The sequence below is a fragment of the Leuresthes tenuis genome, unplaced genomic scaffold, assembly GCF_036924035.1.
Source record: "Leuresthes tenuis unplaced genomic scaffold, fLeuTen1.0.hap1 SCAF_7, whole genome shotgun sequence".
NCBI lineage: Eukaryota > Metazoa > Chordata > Actinopteri > Atheriniformes > Atherinopsidae > Leuresthes > Leuresthes tenuis.
This window is the reverse complement of record NW_027325361.1, coordinates 21,051,947-21,067,810: the sequence shown is the minus strand read 5'-3', so window position 1 is coordinate 21,067,810 and position 15,864 is coordinate 21,051,947. Positions and strand designations below refer to the sequence as shown.

Sequence of the window (15,864 nt, the reverse complement as noted above, 5' to 3'; positions counted from 1 at the left end):
TCTTTTCTTTTTTGTCAGGACTTACAAGGGTCTGCTGCATCTTACAGATGTTCGTATAGATCTCTAAAACCAGCACCGGAGCAGAGGCTATTGAATCAAATCCCTGTTTTAATTTGATCTTCAATAAAAATAGTCTAAGGTTGTTTGTCAGAGTAGCACCTAAGAGCTCCCAAAACACAAAAATAAAGGCCCAATTGCTGTTTGAAACCCTTCTCTGCTGAGAAAACAAATACAAGGGTAATTTATAGTTTTGCAAAAGGCAGAACAGAGGCGATTAGAAGCTTGCTGCATGTCGCGTCCCAGTTCTACACTTCACGTGACGCATTCATGGTCTTCCCAAACTGACTTAAAAAAAACAAACTATCCGACGATCTCGACCTGGAACCATCCTGAAGTGCGCATGCGCCATATAGTTAGAGCGGCACACACGTGAATGATAAGTCCGTGCATCCTACCCTGCCTGTCCGCAGACCCAAGCTGTCAGACCACTTCCAGTCCTTCAAACGGGATTCGAAGTTTCTGCAGGAGTCCAGGGAGGAACAAAATCTCCACCTTTCGCCTCTAAAACACACACAACTGCCGAAGCTGCTGCACGTAAGTTAGCTTTCTGCTAATTCTGGAAACTTTAGCTCCCACACAACAAACGGAGGAAACTGACACACTGTGAGGCTAACATGACGTAAAAGTAGCGGGGCTTTAAGTCACTGTTTCGCTTTGTCACGTTGATGAATCGTAGGAAGTTGAGTCTTCTTCGTTGCTGTTAACGCGCATGAAATGTGTTCAAATCAGTTGCACAGCACAGTGACCGCGATGAAGAGGCGTGTGCAGGTCTGTGGTTAAGGACTAACAAAAAGCTCCTGACCGTGTGTGACCCACATGCACACAGTCAGTGAACCAGTTGTCTGGAGACTGTTTAAAATCCCAAAATTCAGTCAGAGCACTCAGAATTCCACTTTGACGTTATTATAGACGGTACTATACTGGAGGGTTGCACACCGGTACTAAAATGCATTTTTCACGTTAAATATAAAGTATCGTGAACATTTGTTAGGCATAAAAATGAAGTCACATGTCTGTTAACTTAATACTTTTTTTTTAACTGCTGAGTGGATTGTGGAGAAAAGAAAACTTTGCATAGTTCTTCTGCAGTTGAGGCTTACTCCTTCTATCTCTTCCCTGCATGGTGACAACACTAAACATAGTGCTTCAGCTGCATCTCTGGCTGAAGGTTTGTTTTCGTTGTCATGCTGGAGGATGATTGGAGACCAATTCTCCCTGATGGTAATCCACAATAGTGCCCATTATTTTGTGTAGTACTGTGTCTAATCTGAGATTAGACACCTTGTAGGTATTTCAATGCATTTCCCTGAAGAGACGCATCTCATCATTGCGTCTTGTACTGATCTGAAGACAAAGGTCGACCTGTAAGAAGATGTGAGAGTTCTTCCTAAGCGCCGATCATCAGTTTTGACCTTTGCTCCCTTATTGAGTGATCCATCACTTCAGAAAATGCAGGTTGAATCAATTCTGTTGACAAACGATGCCCACAAATTCATCATCCGTGATTGATTTCTACAAACTGATCTCTCTCTAACTCTGGAGTTTATCTGTCGGTCTCTTTATCAGTCATGGCTGTGGTGAGGTTCTACAGTAATGAAGCTCTGAGTGGGCGAGCCTTGCAGAGAGCAGCCAAGCTCTACCCGCATCTGTCAATCACAACCGAGCTGTGCTACAATGTGGAACTGACAGGTGAGTGTGGAGACGTTTCAAACGTAGGCCACGTGGACAGCAAGGCTGTTTTGAAACTGTATTAATTCACTATGCGTTGCCTTGGGGTTTACCCTTGATCTATCTCATATATTTTCACTTTTCCATTCATCTCTTCTTTTCCCGTGTTTTTATTGATTCCTCCTGATCCCTGCTGCAGGCTGTGACAGCCTCCGTGCTGAGCAGAAGGAGGTTCTTCTGTGGTTGTTATGTCCTCTCCTGCAGGCAGATCCGCTGTCTGAGAAGCCAAACCTCACAGAGGGCAGCGGGGAGAAACTGGTGGAGATTGGACCCAGGTACTCTTACTTGTTTTTAACAGGAGCAACATGAAAATGTAGCCCATGCTTTTAATGATTATTCAAGCTAAATGTCATAGAGGTCTCATATCCTGAAACGCAAAGCCAGAACATGTGAGAGATTCATCAGATTCTAGCTAGTTTTAGCAGAATTTGTGGATCCCTGCACCAAAATGTTCAAACTAGACAAGGATGCTGGTCTTTGTGTCTTCTGAGGAATGCAGATGTTCTCGTTTGTAATGTGAAAATCCTAATCTTAGATTGAATCTGTTACAGACTGAAAAAACCTCATTAACATTCTGATTAATTCAGATGGGTTTAAAAAAAACAAAACAAAACAAGCCTCAGTTCTCCTCTCTGCTGTTACACTTTTAGGTTGAACTTCTCCACCGCCTGGTCCACGAACGCCGTGTCCATCTGCCAGAGCGCCGGGCTCTCCGCCGTCACCCGAGTCGAGCTGTCTCGCAGGTTTCTCATCAAGGTGTGAACACTCAGAAAAAATAGTTGGGGAGCGCAATGATTCAGGTTTGTTTGCCGCTTCATCTTCACGCCTCTGAAGTGACTAGTCCGTGTATCCTTCAGCCCAACAATGGTGAGAGCGTGAGCGACCTCAGTGGAGATGTAAAGAAGCTGATGGAGTGTCTGCATGACAGTATGACAGAGTGTGTCTATCATCATCCAATCACCTCCTTCACTGTGGAAGCCAAACCGCAGTTGGTGTTTGAGGTGGACATCCTGGGGAAGGGTCGTGCTGCCTTGGAGATGGCAAACGATGATCTGGGTGAGAATTTTGACACTTTTCCAGCCAGCTCCAGGCTCCCTCCCTAACTTCCTCTACAGTTCATGCTCAGACCATCTCTTGGGTGTATTCTATGTGCTGCTAACTGGTTGTCTCCTCTGTCTAATGCTTTCTCTCAGCCATGAAGCTCTCTGTAAGTACACTGTGTGCTGAAAAAGGTCATAACGTCACATGATGCACGACCGCATTACTTAGCTGGTTAAGGTCACAGGACAGCAATGATGCTGCTGATTATCTGACTCGTGCATGTGTGTGTTACTAATGTAGTGAAACCCGGAAAGATTCTGAATAAACTGAGCTAGGTGTTGGTTCAGTGTCTGTGGCTACTCGTCTCCTCATATGAACGGGTTTCAGACTGACACTAACCACGGCGACGGAACGTGGTGCGCGTACTGATGCTCCTGCTCTGCTTCTTCTCCCAGCATCATTAGCATTCACAAGCAGCTCAAACAGATGAGATTCGTTTCACTGCATGTTTTGTTCGCTCCCCCATGCTCAACTGGTGAAATGAGGAAATAATTAGAAATGGTGCCTCTAATTTATTGAGACTGTAGTGGCTGACGTTCCCCAAATACTTGCTTCCCAGACGTAGTTGTTTAATAGAAGAGACACAAATTATTAAAGGGGATTTTTCTGATTTGCATAATAATAAGTTCATATTACCAGTCCGTGTAAATTTCAAGTGTTATTGAAATGATCCAATTAATGTGCACACAAACCGTGACTGGATCAAGTAGGTGTTGTGTTTGTTGTCTCTGGAGGCATGCAGAATTTGTGTGTGTGTGTGTGTGTGTGTTCCCAGTATTTACTGAGAAGTCCACTTGTGTGATTCAGAATCTTTTCCTCTTGCTTTCTCTTTTCTGGTATTCATGCTGTTATGTCTGTCACAGGCCTGGCCTTCGACTCCTGGGATCTGGATTACTATACGTCGATGTTCCAGAGGGTTAAAAGGAACCCTACCAGCGTGGAGTGTTTTGACCTGGCCCAGTCCAACAGGTGGGGGTTGTCTGCAATGAGCACGCGAGCAGGACTGCTTTCTGTGCCGTTAGTTTGTTGTTTTGGTTTTTTTTGTTTGTTTCTGGAAGGCTTTTTTTTAATCCTCTTTGTTTGAATCTCTGTGTCCCAGCGAGCACAGCCGTCACTGGTTCTTCCGGGGGCGGATGGTGATCGATGGGCAAGAGCAGAATGAGACTCTTTTCAGCCTCATAATGGACACCCAGCGGCACAGCAACCAGAACAACGTCATCAAGTTCTCCGACAACAGCAGGTAGCGTTGAAAATGGCGTAGATGTCAAATACTGTGGGTTGGATTTTATTTTATTTTTTTTTTTTTTTTTCTCTTTCCCTACTTACTCTGTGTGAATTTGCCTTTTTTGCCTGGGCACAGTGGCATCAGAGGCATGGAGGTTGAGTGCGTTTACCCCAAAGACCCGTCCGCAGCGAGCCCGTATGAGACGCGACGCTCCTTAAGACACGTCATCTTCACTGCAGAGACGCACAACTTCCCAACTGGTCAGGACACGCAGACCATTTTGCATGCTTTCACACAAGTCCTCATGTTGTGTTATTCAGATGATAACGTTCAGCCCCTTCTGAATGGACCGTGTAGGTGTGGCACCGTTCAGCGGTGCCACCACAGGGACCGGAGGTCGCATAAGAGACGTCCAGAGTGCCGGGAGAGGAGGGCACGTCATCGCTGGAACCGCAGGATACTGCTTCGGAAACTTGCACATACCAGGTCAGGCACTGAAAACTTGTAAAGTGGGTTGTGTTGCATATTAATGATTATGATAACACACGACGGCAAAGTAAAATCAACATTTCATTAGATTTTTTGTGATCACACGGGGGAAACCACTTCGAGTGATACAGCAAAGACATTTCTAAAACATTTATCTGAATCTTTATAAAAGCTAATAATGTATCAAAAGTAGGGATGCACTGGTACCACATTTTAGGCATATTCAACCCAAATACACTGCACTTTGTGCATTTTAGTAATATAAAACTACTCTTAGTGCAACGTATTGTTTTAACATTTTAACTTTCACAAACACATTGCAGGAAAATCAAGCCCCTGTCACACTGGTATCGGTTCTGTAGTATCAGAACACTTTAATGAATACTGAGTACGAGTACACACATATGGTACTGATACCGGTATTGATACATCCCTAATGAAAAGGTCATAAATATATTCGGGTCAGAGGCCACAAAGAGCCTTTTAAAGTAATCAATGGGATCTGTAAACCATTTGTAAAATGTACAGGGAGCCAGTGTGAGGAGACTAGTTCAAAGACTCGGGGCTAAGTTCTGTACAGGTCGATGGGCTACAGTGCATTTTTGGTTAAGGTAAGTGAAATGGCAGTTTCAGCAATGAAGTGGGCATTTAAAATGGCCTTTCTTCTCTTTGAAATGATTGAAATTTAGCCAAATGGCAAATATAAGACAATCAAACGAGGTTTGTAGTTGGCAAGGGCCTGTACTGTGAAGCAGGATTTCTGGCTTAATGAGGTACATTCAGGTTTTAACTCCATCTATTTATGACAGCCTAACTAGCTCAAACCAGGGTAAGTTTAGAATTGGGGGGGGGGCAATGTTAAAGGAACACTCATTGACCCATCGGTTCTCTTGAATTAAAGCCCTGTAGCTGAAAGAAAGACGGATGAAATAAGGAGTTTCTATTCCAAAACACGGACTGTATGGTTCCACTTGTTGACTCTGCAAGATTTGTCTGTGCAGATTCTCAGTCATCCAGGCTGTGGTAACTGCAAATTCTTGAACAGAAAGCTACTGGACTAGCTTTTTCAGTTCTAACCGACTGGTGGGGAGTTTCAGGCTTATACTTCCAGGATGTTTGTCTTGTGCACAATGAAGAGTGACCCAGTGACAAGAGATAATAGGAAAAAGATCTCCTGTCGACAAAAGATGTTCCCCAGCGAGGGCTTGTGCAGGGACAATAATAACTGGCACCAAAATGAAACTCTCAAGGGCAAAATTATTTTTGCTAAAGGTGATGCACAGAAAATGTTCCTTATTAGACATAACTTTTCTCTCTGTAAGGGTACGATCTCCCATGGGAGTGTACGGGAGAAGGATGGGAGTATCCCTCGAGCTTCGCCCCGCCTCTGCAGGTTGCCATCGAGGCCAGTGATGGAGCCTCAGACTATGGCAACAAGTTTGGAGAACCTGTCCTGTCAGGTAAACAAAACAGTATACCATCTGCAGCTTTTACAGATTAGTTTTAACAACTCCATGCATGCTGTAAAACATGGATACAAATGCTCATATCTTCACCATTGCAGGAAATTAGTTTTGAAAGTAAGCAAAACCACTTCCTTTCTCCAGGTTTCGCCCGTTCGTTCGGCATGCGATTGGCTAATGGGGAGCGACGGGAGTGGATTAAGCCGATCATGTTCAGTGGTGGCCTCGGGTCAATTGATGACACACATGTGAAGAAAGAAGAGGCAGAGCCTGGTAGCACATTACCTCAGAGTCTGAACTAATCAGTGCCAAAGAGATGTTTAAATAAAAATGGAACAGTGACTCGCAGTGTCTCTGCTGCTCTTGTTGATCAGGAATGGACGTGGTGAAGATTGGAGGACCAGTGTACCGGATCGGTGTCGGAGGCGGAGCGGCCTCCTCTGTTCAAGTAGGGGCGCTTCTGTAACTCTCACTGTCACTAGCAGCTGTGTCACCTGATGCTGTTAAGTATAGGTATGATATCTAATGATATAGTATATATTATAAATCAATTCTGGGGTTGTAGGTGCAAGGGGACAACTGCAGCGACAGGGATCTGGGAGCAGTTCAGAGGGGAGATGCTGAGATGGAGCAGAAGATGAACCGAGCTCTCCGAGCGTGTCTGGAGAGACACAACGGAAACCCAATCTGCAGTATTCATGATCAGGGGGCAGGAGGAAATGGTAGAAAAACTGTGCCCTTTTTTTTTCTTTTTTTTTTAAAGTTTAAACTTGAGACCAAAGCAAAAAAAAACCAAAACTGCTCTCATCCTTAGGTAACGTGCTGAAGGAGCTCAGCGAGCCAGCAGGGGCTGTGATCTACTGCAGTAGATTCAAGGTAATCGTCTCAGGAATCCAGCAGAACTTTTCTTATTTATTTTGCATCTTTAAAGCCTTTGATCCCCCTTTTGTTGGATTTTTTTTTTAAATCTAATTTTTATGCTTTTCCACACGGTCCGTCTCTGTTTAGAAAGGCGACCCTACATTGAGTGTGCTGGAGCTGTGGGGGGCAGAGTATCAGGAGAGCAATGCCCTTCTGCTGCGTTCATCAGACCGGTCCTTTCTGGAGAGGGTTTGTCAGAGGGAGAAGTGCCCTGTTGACTTTGTGGGTAACATCACAGGAGATGGCAAGGCAGGTGTCATAAATCCGCTCCAGTGATCAGTGGTTATTTGTGAGGCGGTACTGCGAGACAACCTCAGTGTTTCGTGGCTCAAGATTCCAGATCAGCACGTTTATGTAAACGTGTATTTTTATTTTTGATCTTTTCACAGATTGTGCTGGTGGATGATGAAAGGGGCAGCGGCGAACAGGAAGACGGGGAGCGCCATCCTGTCGACCTGCAGCTCGAGTGGGTCCTGGGGAAGATGCCGCAGAAAGAGTTTAAGATGGAGCGACTGGTCCTGACCCACCAGCCACTGGCTCTTCCCGCCAAGCTGACAGTCAAAGACGCCCTGCAGCGAGTTTTACGTTTGCCTGCTGTGGCCTCCAAACGCTACCTGACCAACAAGGTTGTGTGTTACATCCGTGTCTCACGTCGCTTCTGTCTGTAGAGGTAAAACTGTGAAAACACTTTGACTCTCCATGCCCTCTTTCTCTCCCTTGGTCAGGTGGACCGGTCTGTGACTGGACTGGTTGCCCAGCAACAGTGCGTTGGCCCTCTTCACACCCCATTGGCTGATGTTGCTGTTGTTGCTCTTTCACCGTTCAGCCTGGAGGGAGCAGCAACGGCTATCGGGGAGCAGCCAATTAAAGGGCTGGTCTGTCCTGCAGCGGGCGCTCGTATGGCTGTTGGAGAGGCTCTGACCAATCTGGTGTTTGCAAGAGTCACAGCGCTGAAGGTGGGCTGTGTTACTCACTAATGATGGAACAGAATAATAAAGACGTGGCACAGACTATAGATTTTTTTCCTTGCTTTGTCTGTCTGTGTGCGTGTTTCAGGATGTTAAATGTAGTGGGAACTGGATGTGGGCTGCCAAGCTGCCCGGTGAGGGCGCCAGCCTGTGGGAGGCCTGCAAAGCCATGTGTGAGGTCATGGGTGAGCTGGGAGTGGCCATCGATGGAGGCAAGGACTCCTTGAGTATGGCAGCAAGAGTGGGGAAAGAGACTGTAAAAGCTCCAGGTAATCTCACTGTCTCTCTGTGTGTATGTAGGTGCTTTTTGTATTTCATATAGTATACTATATTTCATATGTATTTCATATAGTTGACAAATCTTTGCTCCGCTTCTGCTCCAGGTGCTCTGGTTATTTCTGCATATGCCGTTTGTCCGGACATCACTGCCACAGTGACACCTGATCTTGAGGATCCAGATGGCAAAGGTTTGACACATGCAGACAGATGCCAACACAAATAAACTACTTAACTCTAATGGCTAATAATTAATAAACTGCATGTCTATCTAGTTCGTAAGGATAGAAACAGGAGAGTGAAGAGTTTGAAATGTCCTCATCGACTGCTGTTCTTTTTATTCTACTGGCAGTCATCTGACCTTCTATACCACAGATACTTGCATGCACGCTAACAACTGGCTTTCTCCTGACCTTTTTTCCTGAGTGCAGGCGTGTTGCTGTGGGTTCCTGTCAGTCCAGGTCATCACCGCCTGGGAGGCTCTGCCCTGGCTCAGTGCTACAGCCAGCTGGGAAACTGCTCCCCTGACCTGGACCAGCCGGGACTGTTGAGCACCTGCTTCAACACCACTCAGAAACTCATTCAGGGTCAGTTTCTGCTCACACAAAGATTTTCAATCTCCCCCAGAGAAAGTTTAATATCGTTTGTCTCTGTGAGCGATTGCCACAGCGGTGCTCTGTCATGAGACTGCCACCTAGCGGTTTTATTCTGCATTTCAGTACATGTTGCATTTAATCATCTGCTGAGTCATGGCACCAAGAAACTGAAATGTCAGTATGTAGAAGTATTATGCTATTTGAAAAATAGCCCTGAAACATGTCTAAGAAAAGAAGACGGTGGAGTTGATGTACTTCTGTTTTCGCAGATTGTTTGCTCAGCGCGGGACACGACATCAGTGATGGAGGCCTCATTTCCTGCTTGCTAGAAATGGCATTTGCAGGAAACCGTGGTATCGATGTTGAGCTGTCATCACAAGGAACTGGAGGTTGGTGACTTAAAGGTGTGGGTTTTGTTTCCCTGTTATGCATTGTAATCACATAGTAAACTCATGCTGTGATTTTGCTGCCTTTTTGTCGTTGGTGCAGTCATTGAGCTGCTGTTCAGCGAGGAGCTTGGTTTGGTTCTCGAGGTTTCGCAGTCCGATTTAGAAACTGTTTCCCAAAGATACAGCGACGCAGGCGTGCCGTGCCATCGTATCGGCAGAACCTGCGGCTTCGGACCGCAGGCGATGGTGAGGCATCATCTTCTGCATGGACTGTGCCCAAAGCCTTTTCTTTTCATCTGTGATGACTCTTGTCTTCCATTTGCTTCACTTATCTTTCAGGTCCGAATCTGTGTGGATGGAGAAGAGGTTCTCCGGGAGCTGCTGCCTGACCTAAGAGCGCTTTGGGAGGATACGAGTTTCCAGCTGGAGCGACTCCAAGCCAGTGAGGTCTGTGTCAATCAGGAAGAGGAGGGGCTTGCCAAAAGGATGCAGCCGTACTTCAAACTGAGCTTTGATCCATCTGAAACACCCAGCATCAGTCAGCTCAGTAAGACTACACAGATCTATCTTCACGAAACCCCCATTTTTTTAATCTTGATTGTTTGCTCAATTTGTTGTCTATAAACTGTACTTGTGCGTTGTTCCTTCAGCTGCAGAACCCCCTCGTGTAGCTGTGGTCAGAGAGGAGGGCAGCAATGGAGATCGAGAAATGTCTGTCTCTCTGCATATGGCAGGCTTTGAGGTCATTAATCATAACTTTACGATTGGTCAAAGTTGTGTCGCTTCTGTTCATCATCTAACCCTGTTGTCATGGCTGTGTAGGTTTGGGATGTCACCATGCAGGACCTGTGCTCTGGCTCTTTAAACCTCGAACCTTTCAAAGCAGTTGTGTTTGTCGGTGGGTTCAGCTACGCTGACGTTCTGGGATCCGCTAAAGGTGAATAAAACCACATTTCCACTCGACCGTGGACAAATTCAGATGAATTTTTGGTGTAACATGATGTTTCTGTCATGAAGGTTGGGCAGCAACCGTTGCCTACAACCCTAAGGCAAAGGCTGAATTCGATCACTTCCGTCAGAGGGAAGACACAGTGAGTCTGGGAGTGTGTAACGGCTGCCAGCTGCTCGCCCTGCTGGGCTGGGTGGGAGAGAGTGAGGACGGAGCAGGTAAGAGTACAGGTAAAGCCTAAAGTGGTCTTTTATTCTGTTATTTCTTATGCTTTTTGTCATTGTTTGGTCTTTTTCTTCTTTTTGGTCAGACTCCGAAGTGGCGCTAACCCATAATAAGTCTGGCAGGTTTGAGTCACGGTTTGTCAGCGTTGGGATCCAGGAGTCCCCATCCATCTGGCTCAGAGGCATGGATGGCTCAGCTCTGGGAGTCTGGGTCGCACATGGAGAGGGTAAAATCAGAACCACATCAGATCTGTTGGAAGGGGTCATGAAGCAGTGCCTAAACTGCTTCATAAAGTTTCAGACTAGTTGTGAGCTTGAACAAAAACTGTAACTGAGCCCAAAAAGGTTTGTTAGTGTGAAAGATTTTAATCTTGCACAACAGTGATTTATTTTGCAGACTCATTTGTCACAGGTCAGTATGTTATGCAATCTGCAGCTGTGTATAATATTGACTTACCACAAACTTCCTTTTTGTCCGGCAGGTCTAATGCAATTCCGAAGCTCCCAGGCCGAAGAATTGATTATTTCTCGTGGACTTGCGCCTCTCCGTTACCTTGACGACCAGGGTTGCCCCACTGAAGAGTATCCCCTGAACCCTAACGGCTCTCCGCAGGGTATTGCAGGGCTCTGCTCCAGAGATGGCAGACACCTGGCCATGATGCCCCACCCTGAGCGCTGCACCCTGGGCTGGCAGTGGCCCTGGGCTCCGAGGGACCTCAGGCCCTCTCTCACACCTTCACCCTGGCTGCGCATGTTCAAGAACGCAGCTGCATGGTGCAGCAAAACAGATTGATAATACTCCATTTACATGATTCTGATGCTGTGAAAGTATTATAAGTTTAGGTATTAAATAATACACCTTTTTTACCTACTGTGATACTTGTATTTGGTCTTCATGCATCGTTGCTGCATGTTGTACTTAATGAGTCTGTGTGGATTGAGAATTAAGGACCTTTTTTTTTTTTTTTTTTTACAAAATGACACTAATCAGGTCTGCTGATATTATCATAAACTGAACTTATGAATAAATAGAATGGTTATTATAAAAAGAAGCCATGTAGCACAATAAATATGTTTTATTTCAACCATAAAAACAGAAATTCACACAATGGCACATATTTACAAGAACATCACAATATTGGGACAACAGCTTTCAAAAGCGTACTGGGAAAAAAGAAATACTGAAAAATGAACTAAGTCAGCAGAAACACATTTCCTGTTTGAATATGGATTAAAAAGGCTACAGCTCAGGAACTTGAGGATGCTGAACCAGCACGCTGCATATCTTGGATATCACATTCACGTTAGCTCTGTAAACACTTGACAAAACAGTCCTGGAGTCCCCAGTCTCAGAGGTTCAGACAGCGTCTGATTCATTTGTCAATATTTTTGCTCTGACTAATCCAATTAACTACAGGAAGAGAGTAGAAATCCAATAGAAGTCCAAGTCAAACAGTTTAAAACAGACAATCTAGCTGCATCCATCTACAGTGTGCTCCCCATTACTCCTTGTGAGGTTGTTGCATTTGGAGAGGATCCTCTCTCTGGTACCATTTGCTGGTTGATATTGAGAACGCAGATGAGTATCAGAATGACCACCACAAGGTCATCCAGGGCCCCAAGCAGTCCGCAGAGTGAGGGGTCTGTTCCCATGGGACTTGATGATGAAGACACGGTGTCCATGGGAGGGGAGGAGATGGATACCATGGTTCCCACGCAACACAAAGCCACTCTGAAGAGAAACAACCACACGAGTCCTCCCATGGTGCCAAGGCCACGAGCCAGCAACTGCAGAAGAAGTGGGGCGTCACAGAGGTAGTCTGTTACCTGGAAGGGACAGTATGCAGGAGGGAGGAGGATGAGTCATACGCAAATACATTATATGAACATCCACACACACACAAACATCTTCAGGCATTCAAACTTCTTTCTCCCCCTCAAGTGTGGTTGAACAAAGGTGTCAATGTGCATCTATTTAGACTAAAATATAGCTGCTATCTTTGTAAGTTCAGTGCAACCAAGCACCACCATTTATGTAAAAGTTTGTAAAGGTGATCCATGTGGGAAATAAGTTGTGTAAGTATTTCAGAGGAAAGTAAATGCAAATCTGGGTTGGCGTGCTGGGTGTGTTATTGTGAGATGTTAACCGGATCTTCTTTTGTCTTTGTATTATTTCTTCTATTGGAAAGTAAATCCTTGAGGTTTTTTATTACCAAACCTATTATTAGAGGAAATAATGAAGAACGCTCATATTCCCTTAAATCTCATTTGATATTATATTCAATCCTGTAAAATAAAGTCAGCCCCCTCCCTCCCCTTTTTCCACACCCAGGCAAAGGCAGGGAGCCTGTGATGAAGTACTGACCCTTCGTGGAGCTCCAGAATAACGTTTGTTGTAGTCTGTGATTTCCCCAAGAACTTCCTTTGACTGCTGGTCTGATCGGCTCTCGCTGAATAAGTTGAACAGCACACTGACCTACAAAAAGTACAAGTATTATTTCACGTCGACACTCAGAATGTGTTTATGATTTACAGGGAGGCCATCAGGTGACTCTACCTTCTGTCTGCATAGAGGACAGCTGATTGCATCCAACCATGACCCGTGTCTCCAGTAGGTGAGAAGGCAGGGAGCTGCAGAAGGAAACACACAACTTTGAACACTTTTACGCAATAATCCACCAAAGAAGATTTAGCTTTGCAGATTTTATTGTTATGATAACAAAGCTGTTTCAGTCAAGGCCAAGGTTTGAAGAGTCTAAATGTAACAGATGCAGGGGTAGCTGAGTAAAGAGTTAACTATCCAGTATGTTGAAGGTTAAGGCAGTAGTGCGCTTGAAAACAAAAAATGGAACTTGTAACAGATGACATCAAGGTCAAACTGGGGTTTATTTGTCATAAATGTTAACTGTAAAATCACCTTACAGTAAGGATACCTGGTTATAGTGACAATAAGAAGACCTCTTGTCTAAACCAATCCTCAAAAAACTTGAATACTTTAATAAAGTTAAGCTAATGGAATGGCTCTCTCTCTGGTTGCATTGCAAGCAGAACAAAATCAGATTTGTCTTCAAATGGCTGCTCTGTCTTCCATCAGACTCTAGAATTAAGTAGGTCTCTTTTGTTCCAACAGTTTGTTGTAAGTAATGAATAGCAACAAACTGCCCAGACCTCTCGAGTCAACTCATGGACCCGCTGTCCTTACTGCACCAAACTAGCTTTAGTTTTTGAGCTCTTACTGGTGGAGTTCAACTCAAGTTGGAGAGCAGTCAAAACCGACAAAGAGCAATAAAATGTAATAATAACAACAAGGTGAAGTAAAGCATTATAAAGCAAATAACCTGAACACATTCGAGCATTTACATGTCTGTTGTGGTGATTTGCTTCACGGTCTACAAGCACAGTTGGAAAATCATAGCAACAGTTGATTTTTGAGTTCTTTGCAGATGAGCAACAAAACCTTAGTGCACACACTGCTGCAGGACACTGATGCCACACTGCTCACTGAATTCAACATAAACACACAATCTAACAGGCGAGCAGGTGGGACAATGAATGGAAAATGAAGCCAGTCTTGTTGTTGACTGAGCGAACAAGTGAAAGCAAGAGCAACTGTCTGAAGTACTACTTTGATTGGGTGAGAGGAATGTGTCAGTCTGAGTGTTTTTGCATGTGGGGTCGTACCACAGAATAAATGGCCACAGTTGGTCTGGACTGGGAATCTGGCGGTCTGCAGGCAGACTGGGCAGTAACAGTCTCGTCTGCTTGTGGACGGACATGGCTGTGCAGATTCCTAAAGAGATGAGAGAAAAAGATTACATCAAGGTAAGTGGTATAAAAAAAGAAATCCTCCGACCAAATGTAAACGATTTGTTTCTTTTTTCAATCGATGCACTTTGTATTTGGATAAGATTTAAGATCAAACAATGAGATTAGTATGATATGTTTGTTTGGCTACAAATCACTTCACCCGACTATGACCATAGGAAACATTAAATTATCATCTTATATAATGATATTCATTCAGAGTGATGTCAAAATAATTAGGCTCTAAAGAACTTGCAGAGCACCAGTATCACTGTATGTGTGTGACTGTGACATTCTCACCTTGTGGCAGATTGTGTACATTGATGCTGGCCACTCAGGTGTGCACACCAAAGATCAAGCTGATTCCAAGTGATCCTGACCCACTGGACCTTCAGAGTGTGGATGGTCCAGTCTGTAAGGCAGCATGACATGATACGATAAGAGCACCATAAACATAACCTCATATATCTTCCAGTGGGGAGATACTGACTCATCATTAATGATTTGTGAGATAAATTGGACTGAGCTCAGCTCTTTTCTGTTTGTGGGTCACAGATACTGATGCTCTGACCACAGCAGTTTGACAGTTTAGTTAAATGGCTTTAAATATGAAAATCTGACATTTAAAATTATTTTTTTCAGATGTCAGGGTAGAACTAACGCTAATATTAGCAATCAAATTATTGTATTGGATATATTTTATTATGCAGTGCCAAACAACTCAGCATCACATTCCTGCTTGTATCACTAAATGACATTTACATTTATCAGGACATCCAGATGGACATTGACGACAATAGATCATTAATGAATTATAAAACAGTGCTGCACTTTCATACAACATTCTTAAAATGCTTTATGTTTTGGTTCAGAGTGTGTTTAAGATTTCTCGGGGACCTTTGTGTCTGAGGAACAAAACAGACACTTAACAATCTAAAATAAATTCAGTCACATTAAAAAGACCAAAACCCCGCAAATGTTGGAGAAAATAATGAGAAAATGCAACTCACCTGGACTGAGATCTGTGTTGAGAGGATATAGTCGCTCTAAAAGTAGCTGTTTTCAAAGGAGAAAAGGTAGTCTCTGTTTCTCTCGTAGGAAGTGAAGTGCTGCCTGACACCATGACTTCTCAAAATAAATTCAAGCTGCCTGTTAATGATCAACTATACGTTCCAATATCAGCTGGAGTCTATCTGCATAAAGGGAGAGGTGCTGCGGACAGATCAGTAACGAAGTGCTTCACAGGATCTACACATAAACACACATTCTTCATTTTATGGTCAACTTTCAAAATAAAAAACGTGAGTAAAGATCAATTATTTCAGTAAGGAAGACTTTTGTCCTTTGACTCAGGTCACAGGCAAACTATTTGGGCCACATGATCAGATCAAAGGCAGAAAATATTCCTCCCACACTCTGTTTGGTAAGAAAGAACTGAACTGGCCAATCATTTACTTAAAGTTTACTTTGCCAAAACCCTGTTCACACATTTTACTTACCATAAACTGGTAGTTGTGAAATCTACCAGAAATGGTCCTTGAGTATATGCTGACAGTGAAGGATTTTGCTAAAAGTATTGAAAATGTTTTCAGACCCTTTCAGAGGTTTTGCCCATTTTGTGAGACTTTATTTCAGACTCTTCTAAGTATTAACTCAGTGGTTTCTTTGTGA

The 15,864-nt window shown here is 44.1% G+C and overlaps 2 protein-coding genes across 2 annotated transcripts; one reads left to right on the top strand and one right to left on the bottom strand.

Annotated features, from left to right (window-relative positions):
* Positions 1-402: 402 nt before the first annotated feature.
* pfas (phosphoribosylformylglycinamidine synthase) lies at positions 403-11,254 on the top strand. Its single transcript, XM_072389841.1, has 28 exons — positions 403-594; positions 1,627-1,749; positions 1,928-2,063; positions 2,439-2,544; positions 2,646-2,844; positions 3,753-3,858; positions 3,989-4,129; positions 4,250-4,374; positions 4,472-4,600; positions 5,926-6,063; positions 6,211-6,339; positions 6,441-6,514; positions 6,632-6,788; positions 6,881-6,942; positions 7,075-7,236; positions 7,377-7,613; positions 7,713-7,943; positions 8,044-8,224; positions 8,339-8,422; positions 8,663-8,818; positions 9,097-9,216; positions 9,317-9,462; positions 9,556-9,763; positions 9,867-9,958; positions 10,039-10,153; positions 10,234-10,383; positions 10,476-10,616; positions 10,872-11,254. The coding sequence occupies exons 2-28, from the start codon at positions 1,629-1,631 to the stop codon at positions 11,180-11,182; spliced, it is 3,957 nt and encodes a 1,318-aa protein (XP_072245942.1). The 5' UTR covers positions 403-594; positions 1,627-1,628; the 3' UTR covers positions 11,183-11,254.
* A 213-nt stretch (positions 11,255-11,467) lies between these two features.
* On the bottom strand, positions 11,468-15,463 carry LOC140312155 (E3 ubiquitin-protein ligase RNF170). The gene is made up of 6 exons (XM_072389846.1): positions 15,204-15,463; positions 14,494-14,605; positions 14,071-14,179; positions 12,947-13,020; positions 12,755-12,865; positions 11,468-12,216 (listed from the first exon to the last, which is right to left on the bottom strand). The coding sequence occupies exons 2-6, from the start codon at positions 14,512-14,514 to the stop codon at positions 11,875-11,877; spliced, it is 657 nt and encodes a 218-aa protein (XP_072245947.1). The 5' UTR covers positions 14,515-14,605; positions 15,204-15,463; the 3' UTR covers positions 11,468-11,874.
* Between the last annotated feature and the right edge of the window lie 401 nt (positions 15,464-15,864).

Bases quoted from the DNA above. Each gene is read 5' to 3' on its own strand.
- LOC140312155 (XM_072389846.1), bottom strand. From the start codon at position 14,514: ATGTACACAATCTGCCACAAG. The intron at 13,021-14,070 runs GTACGACCCCAC...TTCCTTCTGCAG, and splicing joins CTGTGGCCATTTATTCTGTG to CTCCCTGCCTTCTCACCTAC. The intron at 12,217-12,754 runs GTCAGTACTTCA...TGTCCCTTCCAG, and splicing joins ATTCTGGAGCTCCACGAAGG to GTAACAGACTACCTCTGTGA.
- pfas (XM_072389841.1), top strand. From the start codon at position 1,629: ATGGCTGTGGTGAGGTTCTACAGTAATGAAGCTCTGAGTGGGCGAGCC. The intron at 6,340-6,440 runs GTAGCACATTAC...CTTGTTGATCAG, and splicing joins GAAAGAAGAGGCAGAGCCTG to GAATGGACGTGGTGAAGATT. The intron at 8,225-8,338 runs GTAATCTCACTG...CTTCTGCTCCAG, and splicing joins AGAGACTGTAAAAGCTCCAG to GTGCTCTGGTTATTTCTGCA.